This window comes from Bombus affinis, chromosome 14 (genome assembly GCF_024516045.1).
Source record: "Bombus affinis isolate iyBomAffi1 chromosome 14, iyBomAffi1.2, whole genome shotgun sequence".
NCBI classification, from domain to species: domain Eukaryota; kingdom Metazoa; phylum Arthropoda; class Insecta; order Hymenoptera; family Apidae; genus Bombus; species Bombus affinis.
In genome coordinates, this window is record NC_066357.1 from 10,349,859 (window position 1) to 10,375,438 (window position 25,580).

A 25,580-nucleotide genomic window follows, 5' to 3' on the forward strand; every position below is an offset into this window, starting at 1 on the left:
TTTGTGTTTGTTGTCATCGTAAAAATATTAGAAACGTGAAATAGAACTTGAAACTAGCGAATGTCATTTTGGTAATAATTCTTTGTCATAAAGTGTAAAATCATAAATGTTGGATAAAAAATTGCTGAGAAGCATGCGACGCGTGTTGTCAAGCTTTTTTCGTGACAGATGGTGCAAACGAATGTGACACGACAAAGAATCTCGAGAAAAAAGATGTAAGATTCCGAAATGTTATAAAACCGAGAAAGTTCTTGCCAAAATTTATCGAACTAATCCGTTTGATGATCCCAATCTTTGAATATAAAAATTATAACTGCCACATTTCGTTTGAAATAAGATAATTATTCTCGAGATTTTGTAAAACGAAACATACCTGGGATCCACTGCCACAGAGGCTTTCAGGATTAGTTCCCGACTGTCGAAGATAATCCCTATCGTTGAAAATTTTCTTGTCACCGCCACCTGGCTTATGCTTCACGTTATCCAAGGAGCCAACTTTACTCTCAGCTTTGATATCAATTTTTTGGGTTTGGATCTGAAAGTAACATTAGAAGAACCTTGGTTATTCTTTAATGCTTATTTATCGTAGGAAATGATGAATAAATGACAATGTAGATTTTGAAATTAGAATTTTAGTTATTTGTCGATAACGTAATTAATTAGATATATAAAAAATGTATAAACATATCCGTGTTTGGAAGATTTAAAGAAAAATTGAACTTATAAATTTATCTTGAATTTAAGTTCCATTCTCGTTGAAGCCTCTCCGCATCGTGCTCTCTAAACTAACGATTTGATTTCTGTAACGAACATTTATACTAATCTCAAAACATGCAGAAACATGCTTTAATCCCTATAGATTGAATTTACTTACTGCTAAAAAAAAAAAGAAAGTTTAAATTTGACAGACTTGCTTCGTATATTTCGACAAAACACAAAAGCGACAAACATTAGTTGAAAACGACGAATCATTAGTTGTCAGTCGAATCGATTAGTTACTCCCTTTTACAATTTTGCGATTTACAGTCCAGATTATGGATGTGGGTTTCGTTTTGATATCGATGCAATGAGTAGCTACCTCTGGAGAGGATAACTAACATATCGTGTCGTGAAATTATTTAATATACTTACGTCGTTATTCGAATCCTGAGGCGTCTTAGGTGGTGTTGCCGATGACTGAATACCAACAAACAATAATGACTTGTTAATAACGATGGGTGACAATACATGCGACAACAAAAGGAAAGTCGTACGCCAGAGCAGAGGTTGAAGTGTTTTTCTTCTTTTTTTTTTTTTTTTCTTTTGCCAATCAGACAGTCCCAAAGGATCCACATTTGAAAAAGATACTTTATTGTGATATTCAAGATTTCTTCGCATCAAGATAAACGGACAAATTAACAAAGGCATAGTGCGTAAAGTACCTACGTTCGACAATTATCTCAACTAGTCGAACACATAATTTTGTACGACGAAGAGTAATTTATGAAACAAAAGGTATTTCCGAGTCTGTCCTCGAGAAGAAAAGAACGATTTGTTTACTTATAACAAGAAATAATCTTTCTTGATGCTAGAATTCTCGCTTTCTGTAACTTTTGAAAACGCTAATTTCTTTAAGTAATGTAAAATGTACAATGTAAATGCAAGTCTACATTAACATTCTCTACATGCAACGACTCAATCAGAATCGAGATAAATAATTTTCCAGTCGAAATCAATCTGCCACTCTCGCGACACGATCCAAATGAATAGCTACGATACTATTTGATTACGAATAGACAAATGTTGAAGTAAAATGCAAACATTTAGTTAGAAAAATGATTCGTCACTACGATAACACCAAACGCTACAAACGGGTAATGTCAAGCGAAGTACGTGATAACCATTGGCTTGAAAATTTGGAAATGTACATATAAGTTTTCAAATACATCCGTCTCTATAACAGCTTCCATTAATTAGTTACGAATATGAGATAAAACACAAACATACGTTTCTTAATAAATTATGATTATATAGTACAATATAAACTCATGGAACAACTTGAGTAGGAGAATTTTAGGTATTGAACGAATGACTATGGAGACATACAGCTGTTAATCGAATTACAAACACGCTAAAATAAGTTTCAAACGAAAATAAAAGATTCACTGAAGAATTTACGAGTATCTGTGCTTGGAAGAGTAGTCGTCATTCCTAAGGAAATATATTTCAAACTGAAATTCTTACTTTAACGCTACCACCGCCAGGAATGTGTTTGGCATTGTCCTTGGAGCCAACTTTTGGTTTTGCTTTATCTTTGAAGTCGAGCTTCACTGTTTCTATTTTCTTGTCACCACCACCAGGCTTGTACGTTGCATTTTCCAATGAACCGACTTTTGGTTTCGCATTCCATTGAAGCTTCATCTGAGCGATCTATCAAGGAATGGTTAAAGGATAATAATTTTTCAATGAAAATACAGAAAAAAAGAAGGAATATATTTTAGATAAAGGGATTATAAACCATGCCATGAGCAGATTTTTTTTATTATTATTATTTAATTATTCGTAATTACGACGAAGAAAGAAAGGTTTCCACAAAAATGTAAAGCGATTAACCTTTTTATCGCCACCACTGGGTGTGTATTTCTCGTTCTTCGCGGCAATTTTCGGCTGCGCCTTGCTAAAGTCGAGCTTCCTATTCTCTATCTTCACCTTTCCGCCACCTGGTTTGTAACTTGCATTTTCCAACGAGCCGATTTTCGATCGTACTGTTTTTAAGTTCGGAGAGGGCGCCGATCCCACTTGAATTTTGTTCATAGGCAGTTCTATAGGATTCAACGCATGTTATTAGCGTGCGTTCTTTGCAAAAATGGGCCAGTTCGTTGCATAAAAATTGAAACAAAAATACTCGACACAAAGCTTATCGAGCTTGTTATAAAATTTAGGCAAAAATTTCGATAATACTTACTTTTCTTCTCTTGACCGGCTGTCGACGAAGGAGTTTCTGGAGTTCGTGGTAACGATTTGACGGACTTACTTGGCGATTTTACAGGTGACCCAGCTGTCGGCCCTTTGTCAGCATCTTTCGATTTAGAGGGTGACTTTTTCGTTGGTGAATCTCCAACTCCGTTTGTGGTTGGTTCCTGCGCAAGATTATTACGTTATTTTACCATCGATTCGATAACTTGTAAAATGTACGACAAAAGAATATGTGTTGAATTAAAATTATTTACCGTGCTGGATTGAGCCGACTCGTTGGTTACGCTGCCGTTTTCAACCTCTGTAAAAATAAATATAAACACAGTTTCTTTTTGTCAAAAAATCCAAAAAAAAAAAGAAACACATAACAGTATCGTGATATTTGTGAAGCAAAATCTCAGTAAAATGTCTCGATTTCAGCGTTTATCTACGATAAACATAGTAAAGAACAAAGCTCCGTGTTTTCAAGTCGAATTTTTGAATACGTTTATTCTCACTATTTTCTCCCGAAATTTTCTTAAACGTAAATAAAAACCTGGTGTCGTTGAAGACTTCTTTTCTTTTCGTTTGGCAGGTGTCGGTGCGCGTTGAACTTTAGGCGATTTAACCGATTTCGGCAAACTTTTCGAGTCCGGTGTCGTTTCGTCATCAGCCTTTTTCTGCTCCGTTTTTTCCTTCTCTTCTAATTCCTCGTTCTCTACAGGTGATTTCAGCGATTTCGGAGACTTTGGAGATTTCGGTGATTTCGGCGATTTTGGAGAAACAGGCGAGTGAGGACTTTGGAATGGCGAAGATTTTATGGACAGTGATCGTTGTTCTCCGTTGTCGAAACCTTTCACTCCTTCTTCAGGAGACTTTAAGAGAGAATGTACCGATTCTGCAATCTTTTCTCTATCCTCTGATGGTACTGGAAATTCTTGCGTCTCACTTGTTTCTTTTTCAGAAGCAGGAGGACTCACGGCAACTCTTTTCCCGTTCGTTTCTGAAGAATCTCGAAGATTATCGGACTTGGAATCTTTTAAAACGTCTTCTGTACTCGATTCTTCGGTTACATTCGTCGATTTAGCCGGCGACTTTGAAGATGGATCTCTTAATTCTTTCTCCTTTGGAGAATGACTAAGATCCGCTAATTTTTCTTGCTCGCCTGATTTTTCAGGTTTCGACGTTTCAGTGGGTTCTGGCTCGTCCTTGATCCGATCTGCTTTCGTCGGTGCTCTTAAATCTGATTCTTGTTTGCTTTTAACTTCTTTCGTTTCCTTTGGCAGATCTACGTCTGACTTAGTTTCTGACGCGGACACAGTGTCGCGTTGCTGCACAGTTTGTTCCATTTCCTTTTGATTTTGATTTATCTCTGCCGGGATAGTCGCACGTGAATTGACTTGAGACATGGGCGGTGGACTTTTGAGTTCTTGATCGCTTTGTTTCTTTTTCGTATCCACTGCTATATCCTCTTGCAATTGTTCCGGAGATTTGGACGTTTCGTCGCGTTCGAGTTCCTTTTGACTTTCACTCGCTTCTAAGGGTGTACTTGACCGGGATTTATTCGGAGATGCGGATAGTTTCACATCTTGTTGATTCTGATCGTGGCTGGCTTTTTCCGGAGATTTATCCGTGGACTTAGACAGGATTTGCATTTGTTGGTTGTTATCCTCATCCGATTTCGTTGGTGTGGTTGCACGTAACTTTTCTGAAGTTGTCGACGACAGGTTTAAATTTTGTTCGTTTTGTTCAGATTTAGCTTCTTCCTTGCTAGATTGCTTGGCAGATTGCTCAGGTGCAGGAGATACATTGATATTATCCGATTTCTCAATTTTATTTTCTATACCTGGTTTGGCCACATTCTCCTTATTCGTGTCCTCTTTCTGGGTTTGATCCGCGACTAATTTCTTCTCTGGTTCGTCCGGTTGATTGCCAACCTTATCTACTTCCTGTTTGTCTAACAATTTTGTCTGCGCTTCTTCGCCTGGTTTCGTGGACAACCTGTTATCACTTTCCATCGTGTTGGAATCTTTAACAGGTATTTTGTCGAGGTTCACAGCAACTTCTTTAATTTGCTGACCAACTCCCTCCGCAGACGCGTTGAATTTATTATCCACTTTTCCATTTATAGTAGCGATTTCTGGCCTTTTCACCGACTGAACATCACTTTTTGTTACGTTAGACTCTATTAAAACTTGTTGACCGGCAACGTCTCCGTTGGCACGTGGCGATTTTCTGTCCACTACGACATCATCGTCGTCATCGTTTTCCGCATTTTCTCGAAATTCGGTCTTTTCCTTCGAAACAGGCTTTTCAAACTGCTGCAATTTCTTCGAGTTATCGACATCCGCCATTTTGTCGACTATTATTCGCGGAAGTGATGGCTTCTTATCTTCTCTTTTGATAGCTAAATTCTGTCGAGATATGTTCAGCAATGATTCATTTCGTTGCAATGGTTTTTGTGCGATTTCTTGCGATCGCGCGAGAATGTCAGGATTCCGTCCTTGTTGAGGCGCGTTTGGGTGTTCCGGCCTTTGTTGATAAGGTCCGTTCGGATGCTCTGGCCTCGATTGCTGAGGTCCGTTTGGATGTTGCGGCCTTGGCTGATGAGGTCCGTTTAGGTACTCCGGTCTTGGATGTTGAGGTCGTTGTACGTTTCCTTGGAACCTTTGCGCTTGATAATTTCCAGGATGCGGCGGTCTAGGTCCCAATTGCGAACGTTGCACGGGCGACGGTGGAAAACGCGGATTTAGCACGATAGGTGGATGTTGCGGTGGCTTCTGAGGAAACGAACCTCCCGGTGATCTTGGAGATCCGTACGGTCTGACTTGGACGAACTGACCCGGATTCGTTTGTCCGATTGGAGACCGATTATCAAAACGAATTTGCTGTAGCTGTCCACTCGGTCGTGGTTGTCCTACGGCACCATTATTTACAGGCTGCCTTGGTAATCCAGGTGGACCTTGCGGTCTCGCCCGATAGACAGATGGCAATGGCGGGTTTGATTTCACCTACGAAATAATAATTTTACTCGCGACAATTCGCGATCGCCACAGATCACAAGAACAAATTTCGAAGTGAGATTTTAACGGTACTCGATAGAGGTTCATAAAATTGTTGTACAAACAGAACGGCGTAATTAATAACAGTTGCGTTCTTTGCTTTGACATTAAAATATTTTGGATGTATCTAATTAACCCTTTGACTAATCTTAGCGCCTAAAAGCGCTTAGTAAATCTGCGCTTGTGACACTGTAGGAACCTATAGGCGCCCGGAAAATTTAGTCGACCATAATTCCAGCAAATCTCATTCGAACCAGATGCAAGTGAATGATAATTCAACTATTGCTAATTACATATTCCGTTAGCTTTATATTTTTTAAATATGTTCATTTCACAGCTTTTGTTTTGTATATCCTTAAAACGAAAAATTGGGATAATAAAAAGGTCAGAAAAACTACATGTAAACATGAAACAACAAATGATTCATGTTCGGATTCCATGGAAACAAGTGATTTTGAATAAATGAGAATATGCATGAACAAATAATATTGGTTTAATGTACTGGAATTCAGCGTTTTAATTATTTCAACATACATTCTCAGAAATACACGCCTAACGAAAAATTTTGCCGTTCTCGATGTAGATTGCGACTGAATTCCTATCCTATGGTACGGCTGGTACGTCTCAGAGTCTCCCATAGTCAAAGGGTTGATATTTCCTAATTCTGTAATAATATCTAACGAGTGATTGTTCTTTTAGTAATTTGGAACGTCTCAACTAATAGCGACATTCCTTTTATTCTCAATAATTCTTACTACGAATGTTTGTACCAGACTTTGATAGTAATCAATTCGAGCTGTTCAAAAACGATACGGACGAACGGTAGAAGCATGCATGGAAAATCTTGATAATCGATACTGGCCCTGAGCCCATCGATCAGTCTGTAATATAAAACGGAGACGTTTTGAAGATTCGTATTTACCGTACCTGCCACCGTTCGACTTTCTCTACTCGTTATGGGATTAAACCACGAATGATTATAGTATACCATCGACATCTATTGCAATTCACCGAGGCATTTTAGATTGGCGTGACCCACAGCAGTAGCTTTCCTTCGGAACGCCAGGCTGTTTACCCTCGTTTCTTCATGAAATTCATCAACATCGAAAAACGTTCGGGAAGCTCGTTGAAACTGTTTGTACGAACGTGTCGTAAACACGAAACTTTCGACACGATGCAAAGTAGACAACACTTTTATTCAATGATGGAATATCATCGCCGATAAAATGTATCTTTACTAGCTTGAAAATTGGGGATGTAATGTCACGAGTATCGATATATGGCGCTCTTCCTACCTGTAATTCGCTTTTCATTTCTTATGGCGTTATCAAATATTTCTACCGGATTATTAAACAATATTCGCTCGATGCTAGAATAATCAATTCTTCTATCACAGCTATTTCTTGACAGTCTCTGCATGTCATAAATATCAGTTCTTTGCTGTAGATATTTAATTACGATTGCAAGTCATTGATGTTTCCCTCTCGACTAAAACGAGCCGACACGTTATATAACTTTGTTTCTTACCTATGCGCTACTTTGGAATAATAGTTGATGTTCTAAAACGGGTAAAATGTAGTTTTCAATCAGATATCACGTTAATAGATACAATTAAATAATCGATATGCAGCTTAAAACTCTCATTGGTAATTCGACGCTATTGAAACAAATAGAACTTTTTAATAATATTGAAACAAGAAGTTCTTCTAATCTTGTACAGTCACTGTTTTTAATTGCGAGAGGAATCTTTAAAATTTTTGCGAGATTAGTAGTTTTATGAAACATAGTACATCAACGAAAGTACGTGAAAAGTGCTTGAACGTTTTTGTAAAATTGTAGCTTACCGCATTTAGTTCGCGATCCGAAGGAGATTCGGACGCGGTTCCTGCAGTTTGTTGCGAATCCATTTTTCAGTTCGTTCATACGCGATTAACGTTTAAACGCGCGTCGATTGGACGATCTTGTCACCCCTGACGAGATATTTCTCCATAAACCTGTTACGTATCAACGGGTAGTCTTCATCAAAGATTACATCAAAGAGATCATACAACTCTACGTAAGTGCTGATATTCCCAACCAAGTCTACGTTGTGTCTAATGAATCGTACTGAATGAGAAAGACGATTGTCGTGATGCGTGAATCATCGCAATTAAATACGTACGATGCTCGACCAAGCTTGTTTAATGAAACCATTATTAGCGAACTACTTTGATGGTTTTAATAATCATGTTCGGCGTCTTTTCAAAATCCTGGAAGAGTAATATTCGCTTTTTCGACATTCTCGCTTGACATTCAAACACGGAAACACAACTGTGTACTTCGATCGCTTTCATTCGAAAATGTTAATGCGTAATATCATAGCTTTGATGTAGCAGCGTATCAACGTTCAGTGTGTTAACATTTTGGAAGATGTCTATATATTCGACATATTCACGAGAGATGTGACAGACAGACACAGAAGAGTATATACATTTGTGCAATTCTTACGCATATGACAACAGATTGAAAGATGAAATTGTTCAAAGTTCAAACTACTAGTTCCTGTGGATAATTCAACGACAATTAGGGATGCAATTTGCTCGATATTGCTATTTCTACCTGTTTTGATAGCTACGTATGATACGTGCAACAGCTATACCATTCAATTTGAATTTACAACAGTCTATGACCGTGTCTAAAAGTACTGCTATTTGCCAACGACAAGTAACGTGAATATAGCATTGTAGTCAGTGTCAATTTGCTTTCAGCGCATTTTATTAGTGCCGCTATAATTATTGTGGATTCGTACGTGTATGTGTGCTAGATTAGAAATGGTCTCGATTTTCCGATCCCTAGATACAAACTCCATAAACACATACATAGAAAACTAAGTATTTACTACCAATTACGAAAAAGAAAACGTTTTTAACGTTTTTAAAAAGTAATTAACTGTTCGCAGGCGTGAAGGTTCATTAGGAAACAACAAGAAAGGAAGGAAAAAGAAGATGGAGAAAGTTTGAGGGGTGTAGAGCCTAGAGGATGGAACGCACGCAACCATTCTAACTGTAGAACACAGGAGGATCACATTTCTACGTATAATAGTGGCAATGGTTAACCTTGGTAAATACATTTCTGTAGGTATCACGAAACCATAGCAGCTTCGTGCGAAAGACTAATATAATTGAGATATTCCCGCAACGCATTCGCGATTTGACTGATTACGACGTTAGAGTATTTTCTTTGAGAACATAGGTATGCCTCGTATATCAAAACGTCCAAGTCTTTACTAATTTTATCGCACATGCGAATCTATCATATACAAACATATAAAGCGCAACGATCACGTACTTATGATTTAATCAAATTTTGAAATTAATTTGTTTTCTATCCCGCAAAGTTTTTCCTCGCGATTTAACGTAAATGAGCTATATTTTTACCAAGTCTTCGTCATCAATTACAACCGAATTTCTTCGTCACCAATTACAACCGAATTTCTTCGCCAACTCAAGCCAGACGTTTTTTCTGCCTTTGATATAACAGATTCACGTCTGCGTTTGATTAAAATACGAGGTCAATGTATTATAGTCGTTCATGTATAATTAATACGATCTGTAACCTTCTAGTAACCTTCAGACGTATTTATCAGCCGAGGCATCTACTAATTTCTTCTTTCTTACCCCTTCGATGAACTCACGAAAATATCGCCCACGATTCTTTTACACCCTTCTAGTGTACACGATCTTCCTAAGAATTTTCCGAATCTATAGGGGCCAGAATTTCGTGCGAACTCGATTTCAGTGAACACGTGATTCAGCCACTATCTGATGGTCAGGAATAACTACACCTTTCGAAATCAACTCATTTAACCCCTTCTTGTGATTTATGAGATAAGCTTTTTAACCGAGAACAGCCTCGCATCTTGTTCGCTCATTTACTCCTTTGTTCAGTTGCTTCGCTCCCCTTTCAGTAATTTTGTTTCGAATAGAATTTACTCGAGCAGCGTTGCTTGATAATTACACGTTACATACTATTTAGATGGAATCAGGAGACTTTCAATTTGATCTGAACCGCAGTTGAATCACAGACGCCGGTAGACGTCAAATTAATTCGACCGTTGAACCTCATTCCCACAAGATGACCGGGAAATCATTTTGGAAGATAATTGCTAGTATATCAAAGTCTTTCGTTCTCATTTTCTAGGGAGACCGAGAAACAGGTCATACACAGCGTGTCTGTACTACTCGGCAAGTGCCCATTCCTGAAGTTATTGATCCGACCCGGCGAGCGTGTTCGAGTCTACCGTTTATATGCACACGGATGCACATCGTGTAATACGGTTAAGTTAACTTGCTAATGAGTGCACGTGTCATAAAAAAAGCTTGCGACACTTCTGTGACGAATGTCACGCGGGCCATTACCGGATTCGAGTCATCTTACGTGAATATAACATGGAAAATGTCTCGCCACGCCATTTTCCGATCGACATCAGGACTTAACCCTGAACTACTATCCGTTGGGTTACCCTGATTCCTGTTAACCACTGCCACTAATGTTTCTCGATATATAAATAAAATTAGGACACGTTTTTATTAAATTCAACATTAAATTAATAGATTCGCATTTTTGCTAATCTGTGTCAATTATCATATTCCGTAAGAGAGGTGTTTTAATAATTATGAACGTGTATCTTTTTAAAAATATTTTTATTTAATATCGTTTTTTAAAATACAAATATCTTTTTTTTTCAATATCTCCAATATTTTCAATATTCCAATTTTTTTGAATTTTTTCCAATTTTTATACTATTTTTGTCCATATCGTTAGGAATAGTTGTTCGTAATATGTTTTCCATAAAATTTTCTAGCGTAAAATTTTCCGGAACATTTCTATTTAGTTTGACAACTTTAGATCTTTGGAATACTGGAAGGTAGCTACGCGTTTCTCAGGCTTTGATCAAAGCGTAGGTGGTAACTATATCTGATGCGATGCTTGAGGAATAAGAATTTGTCACAGGCCTAGATAACTAAACCTATTAGGACAATTTGTTAGTTACAGGAAGATCCAAGTTTTCGTTTCTGAAATTCTCCTTTGCAAAGATATTCAGTCTTAATACTTGTATCACACCTAAACATTTGTAATCGTCTGAGAATAAATTCAAGGATATGGAAATTCTAATTCTTAGAAATTAAAAACTGCGTGAATCATTAGGCGAGGAAACGTCACGCCTGTGACGAATTAATTTATTTAACGCTTCTGACAGTTAACACGCATGCATGCTAATTTTTATTGTTTTCAATTGCAAGGATCGATACGGAGTCTAACGCAAACATGTTTCTAACGAACTGCATCCAGGTCAACGAATGAATATAACACGTTAAAACTTTTAGTCGTGTTACAGCGTATAGCAACAAAGAAGATACTTAAACCCTATTACCGTTGACATGTGTGTGTATGACGAAACTAGATCCTTCAGTGGGAGCTATGTAAATTGAACTATCAAGAAGTGTATGACATAATAAACATAAACGGTTTATGAAACTTGTAATTATATTCGAACTGTTTCTAATCAACTACTTAGGCATTATAATCCTATTCGTTCGAAAACTAGTTTAGTTTTTCATTAAAATTTATTATTAAAATATATCAAATAAAACGTGTCACAATTATTTATGGATGAAAAAAATATGTGTTTCGTCATCTTCCAACATCGTTTGCTTTATTCCCTGCTCCGAAACACACTGTACTACCATAATGTCAATTCTTTTAATTTTTGCTCTCTCGTTTTCGTTTTCTTCACACGCGAACCATAAAAATACATTCCACGAACGTAACCACTTCTTTCAAATAAGATTTCCTAAAATTAACGTATTAAGCTGTTTTCAAAATAACAGCAAACTTTATTTTGTTTCTCTTTTTACGAAAATATACTACGTACAGGGTACAATACATTATAGTACATAAATAACCCTGGTGAAGCTTGAAATATAAATTTACTACTGTTCTTGGTAGTCTGAGAGAAAATGGCTCGTAATACAATACTTTACGCCTATCGTGTATTTTGTGGCTTTACGCTCTGGAAATTCTATATATAAGGTGTAGACAAAGTGTTCTATATGCTTTTCCTTATTAATAATCGTGATGCTTGTTATGTACCGGCTATCGACATCGAACAGGACTTGAATTCTGTGTCTCCTGTGGATCCTGCGACAACAACGCCAAAGGCCACTATCGATGATAACTTTAAACCTCTATTTTCTGGCACATATTTCTTGCATGCGTTTCGGATATTTACGAGTTTGTTACGGGCAAAATGAAAAGACAGATTGGGGGTAACGACTGATAACAACAGCGAGGCAGCGTATGTACAACGTATATAAGCGATGTTGTTTTATCTTATAGCAGCATCTTTGAGTCACCTGCAGCGTCGATGTGCAATTGTCACGTGGGCGTAGTTATCGAGAACGCATCAACGCTTCCTGGATGCTAACCTATTTACAAGCGCAGCACCACCAGTTCTACGCCAATAAGATTTCCTGTTGATAGAACCGAAACGTTTGTAAAAATCGCACTGACAACGACGGTTTGCATTTTGATTAAAGAAGAAATGCGAAGAAGATATATTACTTCGTACTTTGAATCAGATCGTTTCCGGATAACACGAAGAACGTGACCATGGAGAATTATATATACATACTTCGATCGACTGATTCTACAATGGTTTACAATGCAAAAATATATATTTATACGTTTCGATAAAATTAGAAAAGAACGAGGGAAGAGAGAAGAAGAATCCATGTACATAGCAACAACGCTAAAAACAGATCTGTGTTCGAATCGATTTACAAATCGAAATTAGAAACATTTTGAGGACTTAAAAAAATATTATGGCAATGAAATTATAGATCACAATTCGATATCGAATAATATAATACAGATTACTGTTAAACGTAAGTGACAAATACTTTACTTCCAGACGTTGCCATCGCTAGAAAACGAAGAAATACGTTTTCTCCAACAATTTTATATCTGAACTTGTAAGAACTAAATATTTTTACTGATATTGTAGACGTACGTCTAAAATTTCTGACTTTTGTTCCGAATCAATTCGAATTAAACGATAGTGTCAGCTTGCGCCTATCGAACAAAGGGGAATTTCACAGAGGTTCCAGCACTTAACGATTTGAGACGTCGTATTCGTGACGCTAACGTAAAATATCCTGGATTTTCGAAAGTCACTGTAGAAAATTGAGAATAAAAGAGATTTAAATGCCAACGGAATGCCTGGTATAGTCGATATAATCAATTGATGACCGACACTTCCAATTCTCGGATCACATATAGATACAATGCTCCAAACGATTTCCGCGACATCGTCCCACGGCTATCGAGAAAATTCTTAATGGAAACGAATCGGAAATACACATTTTGTTCGTATTTTGAAGAAAATTTATACAGAAATTCTTTCATCCGTTTGATATAGCGAAGTGTTAAAATTTTATCACAGGGGAAGAATATGTCAAGTCCATTTTTATCGATTTTCTAATCTCTATGTTTCTTGGTAGCTAAAAAGAAGTATTACAATACATACATAAAGTTTGCATCTATCTATGTAATTTTATATAAGATTAGGAGAATAACTAATGTAAAGATGATTAATTTGTTTGTTGAAAAGAGGGTGAGGAAGCTAATGTAAAGATGATTCGTTTGATTGATTTGAAAAAAATGTATACCTAATCACAAAACCAAGTGAGAAGGCAGTCCCGATAATGTGCGATATCGATTAAAATTTTCAAACTTTAACATTTCTCTCCTGCGAAAAATGGAAAATATGACTCATCGTGTTTTTCCTGTGTAGTCATCGAGTGTCTCGTGATTACATTTAACATAGCATTCGATACGCTATACCGCTATTCGTTATTCTATTGTCCTTTCGCTACTGCTAAACAATGAATCAAATAAAAATTACGATACCAAGGATATTAAAAATTTTATGTACTTCACCAATAATATCGAGATGAAAGGAAACAAACGAGTTTAACGTACGTAATAAAATAGAATGTCACGTTGAAAGTCTTCGGATTAGATAATTGTCATAACGAACGTGGATGAAGAGTGCACTTCTAAGTGTATAACTAGGTATTGTGCAAGTATTATATACGTCTATGGATGTTTGCTTCCAATTACTATTGCGGGTGATTGCACTAATAATTTGAATCGGTGTACTGAAACCATTTAAAAACAAATTATCGAATTACTCGCGCTATGAATTGCATAAGCATTAGCTAAAATGAAGTCGATGATTACTATCTACAGTATCTCTAAGTATCTACTTCTACAAAATTATTCGTCAATATTTTATAGAAAAAAGAGCAGTTAAAATATACGCTCGATAATTTAATATTCTACGTTATACGATATTCTTTGAAAATGTCGAGCCGCTCGAAGCTTCGTTATGCGAGAAGCAAGACGTTATCACGTTTTATTTCGACACACTAGGAAAATTTGAAACGTCGGATCTTATTTACAGGACTCGCACGACGAAAAGTTGCGCATTTCTTAAAAATGAATTTTTCCTTAAACTTTGACTCGTCAAAGACGAGCAGAGATAAAAGATGACGAAAAAATCAGTCGAAGATCCTTCGCCGATTAATCTACTGCGAATACAGGTCACAGATCCTAGACCCTTGCGTGAAACGACACCGAGTAAACTTGAAATCACGTCACACGAAATGTCATTCGTGCTTGATTCTGATATCCGTGTTTAAATAATTCCGAACTGTTCCTACAAGATACGAGGAAAAGAAAAAAAGACACTGTACTTTCTAGCATCTTCGATCTTTCTGGTAACGACGTAAAAGGAGGTCCACGATCCTTGGAATCGAAGACTCGCGAACCGAACGAAGGTGCTACTCGTGTTTGGATAACGATTTCTCTTACCTGATTTGAAAATCTATGCTGACCCACGATAGCAATTGCGAACGCGATCTTCAGGTTGTTCGTCGATCAGTGTCTCACGAGAAACTAGCTCGTTTAAAGACCTGGAAGTCCTTCCTCGGTAAGGTACGTTCGTCCGTCGTTCCACGTCCGTCCGTTTGTCCTGGCGTGCTCTGCTCCTGCGCCTCACGCCCAACCACCCGACGAGACCACCTAACCAACTCACTCGATAACCCACCCATACACATACGACTTCGTTGAGCTTTTACGAAACAATCTATCGATAAATTATGTAGCACCAGTCCTCCTTTTTTCCGCACGCAATGGCTACCAAACTTTTCTTTCCATTATGCTTTTTGTCAGCGCGTCCAAAGGAACGAGTTGTTGCCCGGGAAATGCCGACGCTTTCGACGTCTCGCGGAGGAATTTCGTTCCACGAATATCGATGAACAATTGCATAAAAGATGCAACCGTTATCGGTGATTGATTCGTAGCCAGACAATGTGACGTATGATAAAAAGAACGAACTCTTGCGATAATTGTGTAATCGAGAATGTCGTTGCGATTTTGTGGTTGATCAGCTAGAAGCCGATAAGTTTATAGAGTTTTAGTATCTTCAACAGAATCTTAAGCTTATTACGACTGACTGACAAAAGTTTTAATCCTTCTACACGTCTTCTCTTTGTCTTATAATAATATCTCAACAGCATGGTCTCAAAAAGAAAATGAAAGATGGTTAAACATGTCTGTCGCTTTCATTCTGATTACCGTGACTTTTCCCGTTCGTTACGAGCAAATATACATTTATCTTGTAAGCAGGAAAGGATCGAACGCTGGTTGCGCGAATAAAGCGTGGCGCACCCTTTACTACCCAGCCACTTTAATTCCACTGTTATTACGTTGATGCGGTCGACATCCCAGTTAGTGTGATATATTTCAAATTTCCAAGTAATTCCCAGTAACATGCAAAAATTTGTCAATCTCTTCCGATGTCCGCGGGAATGCTTTACACATACAAGGATAAATATTTCAAAGATTGATCGGGATAGAAAGTGTAAAACGATTGATGCTATGAATCTCGTGTATTTCGACAAATTCCTTCTATAAAAATATAACGTTCGTTTTATTCGTAAATATAAAATATCGTAAAAAATATAAAATGCGAGGAAGAAATTTTTATACCGCAAAGTCGGTAATAAAACTTATCTATGCATCCATAATTCAGTTCTGGTAACTTAATAAAATGTTATCTGGTTGTTGATAAATATCATTTATGTCACGAGAACGGTTTCCAACATTCAGAGTTTCGATATCTTTATTGATTAATTGTTGGTTTGACCAAGTCATTCGTTGATGCTCTCGAGTTATTTCGCGCCTCATCATCAATTACATATTATCGTTAGTGGTGCACAGATTCAGCCAAACTTCTTCTTCAATGAAACGGTTGTTCCATTCATTTCAAATCCCTCGGTGTTACACTCCAAGCGATGATATTATCGACAAATAGCAAGCAAACTAATATACGTAGTGGCGTCATGGAGGCGCCATGTTTCATCGCAGAAACGTCATAAAAACGGAGTCAATGATATATAATTTTAAGACGTTACATACGTGACGATATTGTCTTTTCGAAGGAATTCTCTTGGGTTCATGGTTACTAAACGTTTTCAGTTGCTGGAGATTTCGCTTCACTTTTTGCTCTGGCATAAACTTTTACCTCGTCTCTTACCTGAAATAAAACAAACGACCGTTAATTGATTATCGATGTAAGTTGATTTTTTTAAATTATATGAGTTTTGCTATCGTTGAATTTGTTTTCCTAATGTACCGAAATACATGCCACTTCATCTTTCAGCTTATACATTTTCCAAGAAATATCATTACAATTTTATTAATTATTTTAGAGCTATAATTACGTAATACATGCGAGGCAAACATTTATACCGATATATTTATATCGATATGATAAAATCAATATTTTAGGTAAAATAATTTTCAAAGAAAAATAAAAACCGTACATTTCGTGTTGCACGAACAACAACAGTTTATTCGCGCGACTATTACGATACATGTATTACATATGTACGCATGTGTTAGTGTCGCGGCAGGTTAAGATTTCCGTTGAATACCATTTTTGTCACAATTGCTCGAGGCAATAAATAGTTTTAGCGTCTTCTAACTGCGTTAGACATGTACAGCTTTTACCTTCGGTGGTTTGCTGGTTTACTTTCAACCTCGCAAAACCGTATAGCATTTGTTTATGAACAAAATATATATAATTGATAGAATTTCGGATTATTTGTAAATTACATTTTGTATGTACGATCCATTCTATATACTTCTAATAAAATTTTTATATATTACTTAGTTTATATTTAATTTTCGCTTAATATATAACTAATTTTCTATAAGAGGTTCATAGCGATGATAAATATTTTATTACACACCGATCTATTGTAGACCTACTTTCTATTTATTTCATATTTTATTTATTTATTTTTATTACAAATACATGAAATTATATCATCAGTCGCTATTTGTACGGACATAACCACGAATGGACTCGTTCATCACAAAATCGATACTAGTCGTTACAACCATCTTCCGGTAAGAATGTTCGTGTCCAAAAGTTCTGATAACTTTCTTAATTGTTTAAAGTCACGTACCGACGGGGATAATACCGATTGTAGATTTATTTCTCTGATTTTTTAATTTTCTGACACTACATCTATTTTCTAAGAATTTGCGATTTATATCTTTACGCGGGCATTTTAAAAGCAGTGTAGATTTATGATGTTTCGATTCAAAATTCAGTCTTTCGTTTAATGCATATTTTAATCTACTTTTATTTCCTTTTTGCACAATATAATTTGAAGCCGTGAACGCAATCGCAACGATAGATTTCATTCCGAATGTATTTCATGCATACGTAACCTTTTTCATGGAAAGTTCGTCCGATTAATACGTTACAAGCTTTTAATTAATATAAATTACATCGTCAAGTAAGAAAACAATAAAAAATTACTGGTTTTGATTTACGGACGAATAAGGACGGGAATGAAATTTTATTTATAAGGTGTATTGCCCCTCATAGTCGTGCGTCTAATCGAAGATTACTAATCCACAACGACGGAAGCCTTGCAAAGGCCCCTTTGGAATCGAGCCACGAACCGGAGTTCTCTCTTATCGTTAAGAATCGATAGTTTAGCTCATCCTCTAGCTCTAGCGTATTCCTTATTGATATTCATTACCTGGTAAGCTAAGGCACCTGGTTAGGTATGTTAGATGAGATCTAAATAATAGTTATAATTTATTAGAAATTTTAAGGAAATCGTGAACGGTAACTACTTTTGAATATTAGTACGAGATATTTTTGTAAGTGTGTCGCATCAATTTGTACATGGGTGTTGATCTTTGTCCGTTAATGCATGGAAACCGCGGACAAATATGCGAATACACGAACAAACGCGCACGAGTCGTGACATTTATGTAACCTTACGGCTTTACAACTCGTCCCGGATGAACGCCTTCCCAAAATACAACCCATTGGTTCATCAAAGGAGACAATGTGCCATTAGGCTGTGAGTACCAAGATGAACGGAAGATGTCGAACGGAAATGAACATCGGAAGACGCTGATATCATGCAAAGTAATACGTCAGAATCCTAATCGTCGATTAAAGTCGACTGAAATATTGTCCTTTGTAATTACTTATCTGGATCTTCTTTTTTTATATTACGTAAAAAGATACTCTATTCCATACGTCATTAATTCTATTGACGCCGTACTGAATATGTTCGTCAATGCATGACTCTTTGAAAAGTTTGGCGCGTCGAAAGAATAACAAGGCTCGCGTTCAACAGATTTCTCTCTTCACTTTTTTGCCGTGCTTATCTTACTCCAGTATAATGAGTAGGAGTGAACTTTGCTTTCCTCGTTACAAAAGTATTTGCACGTGTACGACATTGGATTAAAATCAGGAATTGCCCGATTTAGATATAGATAAGTGGTACATCGAGTTTAAAAATTCGTTTCGAGTTTCATGTAGTTGCACGAGACAGTTTGTACACCACGTCAGTTACATTAAAGACACGATATCTTTGAGGATTAGTCAGAGAAAAAAGTAAAGGTGACACTAATGCTATTCTTAGAGCGTGTATTGTAGACTGATACTTGTTTAAAGTGGTTAGATTTGACGATCTTACGTACAAACACGCCTACGCAACGAGCGGATGCACACGACGCTACGCATTCTCTCCTTTTCTCTTTCCTTCTTTTATCCCCTCTTCATCATGAGAGTTATCTACATTTAGATACCTAGCGTTGGTCGATTCACGACACTTAAAAGTTATCTTTGCTAATTACGTAGGTAGCCTAAATTCCACCGATCTAATGCCTTTTGAATTGTATCTTCGACTTTAACGCCATGGTCCAATAGAGTTTGTCGAGCATTATGTATTTAAAATGCTCAACTTCTCACTAATGCGAAAATGTAAGAACATTATCCGATAACGTCGCATAATTGGAACGTATACAAAAAGAATTAAAACGCGACGAACCGAAGTAAAATGAACGAAGTAAACTTTACTTTCCTATTCGAAGAAGCTTCAGTTTCAGACAAAATTGAAAACTGAAACGGCAAAAGATTGAAACTATTGAAAAGAACTTCATCGAGTCGTTTGAGAATTTCATTTGTTCGATCAGCGAAAGATCTTTTTTACCTATGATCTTCCTTTTACTGGATGCCAATGATGCAACCAGTTTTTGGTCATTAAACGACAAATAATTCTACGTCTGAGACAACGATTTGGTCCATTAGCCGTACGTCGTACAATTACCGGTAAGACGATATAGCATATTGACGATCTTACTCCAACAATCAGTTACGCCTCGACATCGAGAACTATAATGATAATTGACAAGGGTGTGCCCATCAATCGTACGAAGTAACTTAAAGAGGATCGGTTATCTTATTAAGATATTAACGGTGTCGCGTAAACGATGTTACAAGTAATTAAATCGCTTTCGACACCGCGAATGGAATTATTTATAACGATTTTCCAAATGCTCGCGTTTCTAACCATTTAAGGGTCGAATAAATATTTATAACAAAGTATGACTTGCTTATTTCTAATCAGAATCTGTAGTTTCCTGTCTACAATTTTTGTCGCCGTTTGTTTTTTTTCTTCTATTGTTGGTTTACAATCCTTTTAGGCTTTAGGGACATATGCAAATTTGTGCTTTTTCTCCTATTGTTCGCGTCACCAGCTGCGTCACTCGTTAGCTGGCACTTATTAATTCTTTTTGCTTCTTCAGCTTTCGTTTCCAACTAGTAAAACTGTACCTATATTTCGTGACTTGAATATTCTTACTAATGTATCACTTCGGTAAACAGAAATATTAAAACAAAGCGAGTCTAATAACTAATACCTTTTTGAACTAATGTATCGGTTATTAATTTATTTTTATATTATATGTATCAGTATTAAAATTAATAATAACGATATTAATTATTAAAACTAATTGCATTAGATCTGTATTGATGCGATCAAATAAACGTAAGTTAACTGACTTGTGAATGTTCAACAGAGTCGTGGTTGGCAGCATGATGGAAAACAGAGTGATTTGAGAAACGAATAAGCGACGATAGCTAAACAAATTTGTGATATTCGTCTTATTACAATTTAATTTATAAAAATATTTTCTTTGTAAGTATCTCTACGTACATGTACAGTTTACAAGATAAATAACAATTTTTACAGAGATTTTTGTAGAACAACGATACACGGACAATCTGCATCTAAGTACGATTATTCTTTATGAAAGTGGAGAAATCCTAAACGTTTAAAGAAAATGCTTCCATCCTAGTGGGGCTTGGATGCTGTGCGACGTCGCGTCGTTTTATTATCGATTCTCCTGTCTGGCGCTCGTACAAACCCTCTCTTCTGCTTCTCCCCCTCTTTCGCCACAACCCCTCGCCCTTTACTCTGCCTTTGTACGAGTACGCGCAGCCCCTTCCTGCTTTACGCGAGACACGGGAAGGGTACGTTCGCTCGAATGTGATATAAGTTTGTTCTCGGTTGAAAGAAATATCAATAACCCACTTTCATTAACTTCTTTTATGCACTAACAGTGAAACGTTCTATTGTTTTAGTGCAAATTATAAAAAAATTATCAATGTTTAATTCTTGATAGTAAAAAGCATCGTTTTATTACTTTTCTAAGAATGCAGGGAAACCTAAACTACGTCGGTCCGAATAGATAGTCGAAAATAAAGTAAAAATATAAGAATGGTAGTAGCAGGAATAGATTGCCATAAACTATGATTTTTTTAAAGCTACCGAGGAATTTGAGAAAAAAATAGCGCCTAGATAAATGGGAGGTCTAGAAGCAAGGTAGATCTGCTATTTTTACATTTATATTTAGAAAATCGTACCGTTCTTCTTATTATTATCTTATTGGGATTATATTCTGCACAACAATTCAGCATAACGATAAAATACATATAAACTTTTTCGTGCGCCTGAATGTCTCTCGAGAATCTAAAATTTTCGATAATTATGACGTTAAAGGTCATCCACTTTTTAAGTATGTTATATAAAATTATGCATACGTCTACTTCGTGTTAAGGAACTCGGACAATCACAGATTCATTCGTGAATAATTCTGGTCATTCTCGAGATGTGACATCATCGATTATCATATGCAAAGTTAGTCCACCTCACATGTCATTTTAGAACTTCAACGATGAGAATTATACGTTAATGACCATACGCAAGCAAAGGACTTAAATTCATAAATTACTCGTGATGTGGGACAGACGAAGAATAATTGGCAATTTACTTCCAATAAAATGAATTGTTTACTGCTTACAAAGAAATATCTTCCTTATTAATCCAACGCTTTCGATAAAATGATAATCACAAAACATTTATTCAATGAATTGTATTACCGAAAAGAAAAGAATAAAAACGAAAAAAAGTAAATATACTGTATAAAGCTTTAAAATTTTAGTCGAATGTGAGTTAAATCTACAATTCATTTCTTTATTATTTGTCAGCACACATTTACTGATAACACTTATCTTTATGTAACACTTATAAGAATTATGTACATAGAGAATAAAATATACTTAAAATAAATTTATCTACAAAGGAATGTAATATATAAACTTAATTTATATATAACCGAGGAAAGCTGACTCGTGTTATATTATGGGCTGATAATTAAGCTATAATATCAATGAATCGAAAGGCGACTTTAAAACAATCGTGGCGCCTGTTCTCCTTGGCGATCGAAAGATAAACAAACCTATTTCTTCCATCACGGTCCATTCGGTGCACATCAAACGAGTATTTATTCTTAACTGGTTTATCAATATCGCGCGACAAAACCGATTGCGTTGCGTGATACAATTATAAAGCTGACGTAATCACCGGTATGTCTGAATCGAGGCGTTATTGGTATGCGGTTGTTGCACAGGACAAGTAAAAACGACATGTCAGGTGCACGGGTGTGGGTACGTATGTATCTTTGAATTCGCGGTCCCCATTGGTTACGGGTTTAATCGTTTCGAGGACATGTTTACAGCTCGCGATGTAGCCTTTAACGGAAAGCGGAACAAATCGGTGAAGGGGCGCCTGTCCGAATGCGGCTTCAACGCGATAAATTGATACCAAACACGCCGTCCACACTTTCGTTTAAGGAAATCCGTGTCCACTTGCATCGTCTGGCTTATGTAGATTGAGTGCGTTGCACTTTTAGACATGAGATCAACGCGGAGACAAGTGTTACGAGATGTTCGCGCGAACGCAACATCCTGTGACCAAAAACGCGATACGTGCTACGCTCGATTCATTGTGACGGGTGTCATCGAACTCGGTCTTGCACAATAATTTGTCAATAATATCGGTGAATTGGCAAGTAACGAGTTAGAGTAGGAAATATACAAATTTCTATCGCTTTCCCATATTGCCAAATTCTAAGGAAATTTTACTTTTTAGGTTGCATTACCAATTTGGTGGAAGATTGTAGAAAAAGCGCAGAATGCTAATGTTACAAACAAACCCCACCAAGTCAAACGAAATGCTGCTGTCTATTCGTGTTACCATATAACGATGTTAATTGACGTGTTGCAAACCTGATACTTGTTAATCCGATACGGGTTTTCGCTAGAAGTCGATAAGGATATACGTATGGTTCCAGAAGAAAAATGTTTTAAACAATGTCCAAAATTTTTTTTAAAATTCCTTTCTTGGCTTAAATACATAGCCGAGTTAGAATTTTAAAGAAGTATCGATCATTGATCGATTTTACAGATAAACTACCTAAGAATTTAACGAATCGAGGAAAGATGTGATCAAGGCCATAGTGCAGCGTGCTGCGAGAGACACATAGGTATCGCAAATTATTACATAACGGTGAGTTGGCGTAACCACTGTTTCTAAGAATAGATGTGATTCTAATGTTGAATTTAAATTTCGCAAAATTGTCTAAACTTGTATATACATTTTTGAATTTAATTCAAAGCTTTTCAAAGGTAATCACGATAATCGTGTAGCGACGATGCCAATGAAACTTCACCGTGTTTCGTATACCACGCGACTCTTCGATAAATATCCAAACGAATTATTGGGAATTATAGCGAATTTCCGGTACGCTTTAACGCTTGTTATCATCCAAGGAAAAGGTAACAAAGGGACAAATTTAATATTGCACTAAAATCATCAGAGCGTGGCTCATTAGAGTTCGCCTCGACATGCCTTTAGCTTATACGACCCTCCATAGGAAGGAAGCCCCTCCAAAGCTTTGGAAGTGGGTAGATAATCACGGATGCTGTGTAGGTGCGTCTTGAACGAGACGGGGTCGAGGGCTTCTCCCATTTTTCCGAGTATTCATCGTCGGTAGATTCAAAGAACTTTGCCGGTCAGTGAACTCTACTCTCAATGGATCGTCCATTGACTTTCAATAAATCTAAACGATAGGTCACGGAGAAATTGCTCTCGTTAATAAGTTAAACGCGGCTAATCACGTGCAAACACGATGAAATTACACGAAATTGCAGGTGGTTGCGTTTCACCGCGAAGAGTTTGGTCAATATTTCGTGCGGGACACTATGTACTATACGCTATATACTATACAATATAGTAGTTAGTACGATATTTTCATCGGCAACTTGTACAGTTTCGTAACTCGATATACCTGTGCCTATATCTCGCCGAGATCAAGGGTAACAAACAACAAGGATACAATTGATTTTTTATTGGCCTTTGTAAAGGTTTTCTCCTTTCTTATTTTCCAAAATGCTTTAAAGGTTGCAACCTATGGAAATCGAGGTTTCTGTATCAAAAATATCGCGCCGAGTATTCGGCGAATACAATGCTAGAACGGAATGTCTTTTTGACACATAAATTGTTATTAAAGACAAGCAAAAGGCTGATGTTACATTATTTTTTTGATTATTTCTGGCTCTTTGATCAATAGACCATTAAGTTTCATAGTTTCGCGCGTGTATCTTTAAAAGGATAGGTTTTGGTCTGTATTTGCGTTGCGGAAAACCCTGTTTTTTTTTCCAAGAAAGAAATTTTTTATATAATATTTATCGCAAACTTGATATTATTGTTTTTATATGAAATCAAAGCTTCTTGGAATGGATGAAATTTCAGTCGTTATTTAACGACTTGTTGGTCGAGATTAATGAAGTGTGAACTTTGTTGTTTCCTCACATAGTTAACTCTACTTAAAGACTAAAGACTTAAAAGTTGTATATGCAAGAACGTATTGTTGTCGGATTACTGGGATGCATACGGATGGTATCATCTGATACGTGTTCTAGAGCATTTAAATCTAGAGGAAACCATTGTTGCGATATTGAAAATGCAAGAAATTGTCAATTATGCATTCCAGACATTGACGTTTATGAGAACAATTTGCTTAAGAATCGCAGATTTTATTCCATTTCATTACTGAAGCAAAGTTGTATTCTTCCTATATTTGTAATATATTTATGAAGCATGTTAATTAAGAAAAAGATGACTAAGATCGATACGAATAATATCCTTGCATAAACATTCGGCACTGGAGAGTACGATGCAAATCGTTCTAATGATTACGATGCACGGCAGGGCGTAAAGCGGGACATGGGTAACGAGAAGGACCTTGGCCCCCTACTCGTGTAACGATAAGCATTCGTGTAACGATAGGTACTCGCGTATTAGTCATGCGCGTAAAACTTAACAAACCATTCATTTTAGTCTGATCGTTTGTAGAGGTTTATTCGTGAAAATCTATATATCCGTATCTATTGTTCGTAAGAAACTGCGTGCCAACAACGCAAAAGAATTGTCTAAACGCTTGTAAACCTGTTAAGAAGTTCTTTTTTTTTTTTTTAGAAGTTTAATTCGCATCGAACGTGCTTTAAACATTTTTACTCCGTACGTTCCGGCAATTTTTTTTTTATATTATTGGATATTCGAAATGACTATGACAATAATATATATTCGTGAAAAATAATCGGTTGATTGGAAGTATAACGGGTGTGTGAACATTGTGTACGCAGACATTGGAAGTAACAGTCGGGATAACCGTAGGGCTCTCTTCGTATTGCAAGTTCTCCGGAAGTGTGGAACAAATTGCGGATGTCAGTTCGACCAAAGTGTTACTCCATTTGAA

General features: G+C 36.7%; 1 protein-coding gene across 5 annotated transcripts in view; it reads right to left on the reverse strand.

Annotated features, from left to right (window-relative positions):
• Positions 1-25,580, reverse strand: part of LOC126924008 (mediator of DNA damage checkpoint protein 1) — a 34,055-nt gene that overhangs the window by 6,498 nt on the left and 1,977 nt on the right. Inside the window, exons 1-9 of one of the 5 annotated variants that reach the window (XM_050738003.1) lie at positions 14,913-15,305; positions 7,841-7,990; positions 3,491-5,945; positions 3,210-3,256; positions 3,014-3,119; positions 2,593-2,801; positions 2,224-2,409; positions 1,132-1,176; positions 374-535 (exon numbers count right to left, since the gene is read on the reverse strand). In XM_050738003.1, coding sequence (XP_050593960.1) covers positions 374-535; positions 1,132-1,176; positions 2,224-2,409; positions 2,593-2,801; positions 3,014-3,119; positions 3,210-3,256; positions 3,491-5,945; positions 7,841-7,903 — 3,273 coding nt within the window. In that variant the 5' untranslated portion in view covers positions 7,904-7,990; positions 14,913-15,305. Of the gene's footprint in view, positions 1-373; positions 536-1,131; positions 1,177-2,223; positions 2,410-2,592; positions 2,802-2,944; positions 3,120-3,209; positions 3,257-3,490; positions 5,946-7,840; positions 7,991-14,912; positions 15,306-25,580 lie in introns of those variants that run through there. The other 4 variants (XM_050738000.1, XM_050738004.1, XM_050738002.1 and 1 more) reach the window with 4 other exon arrangements.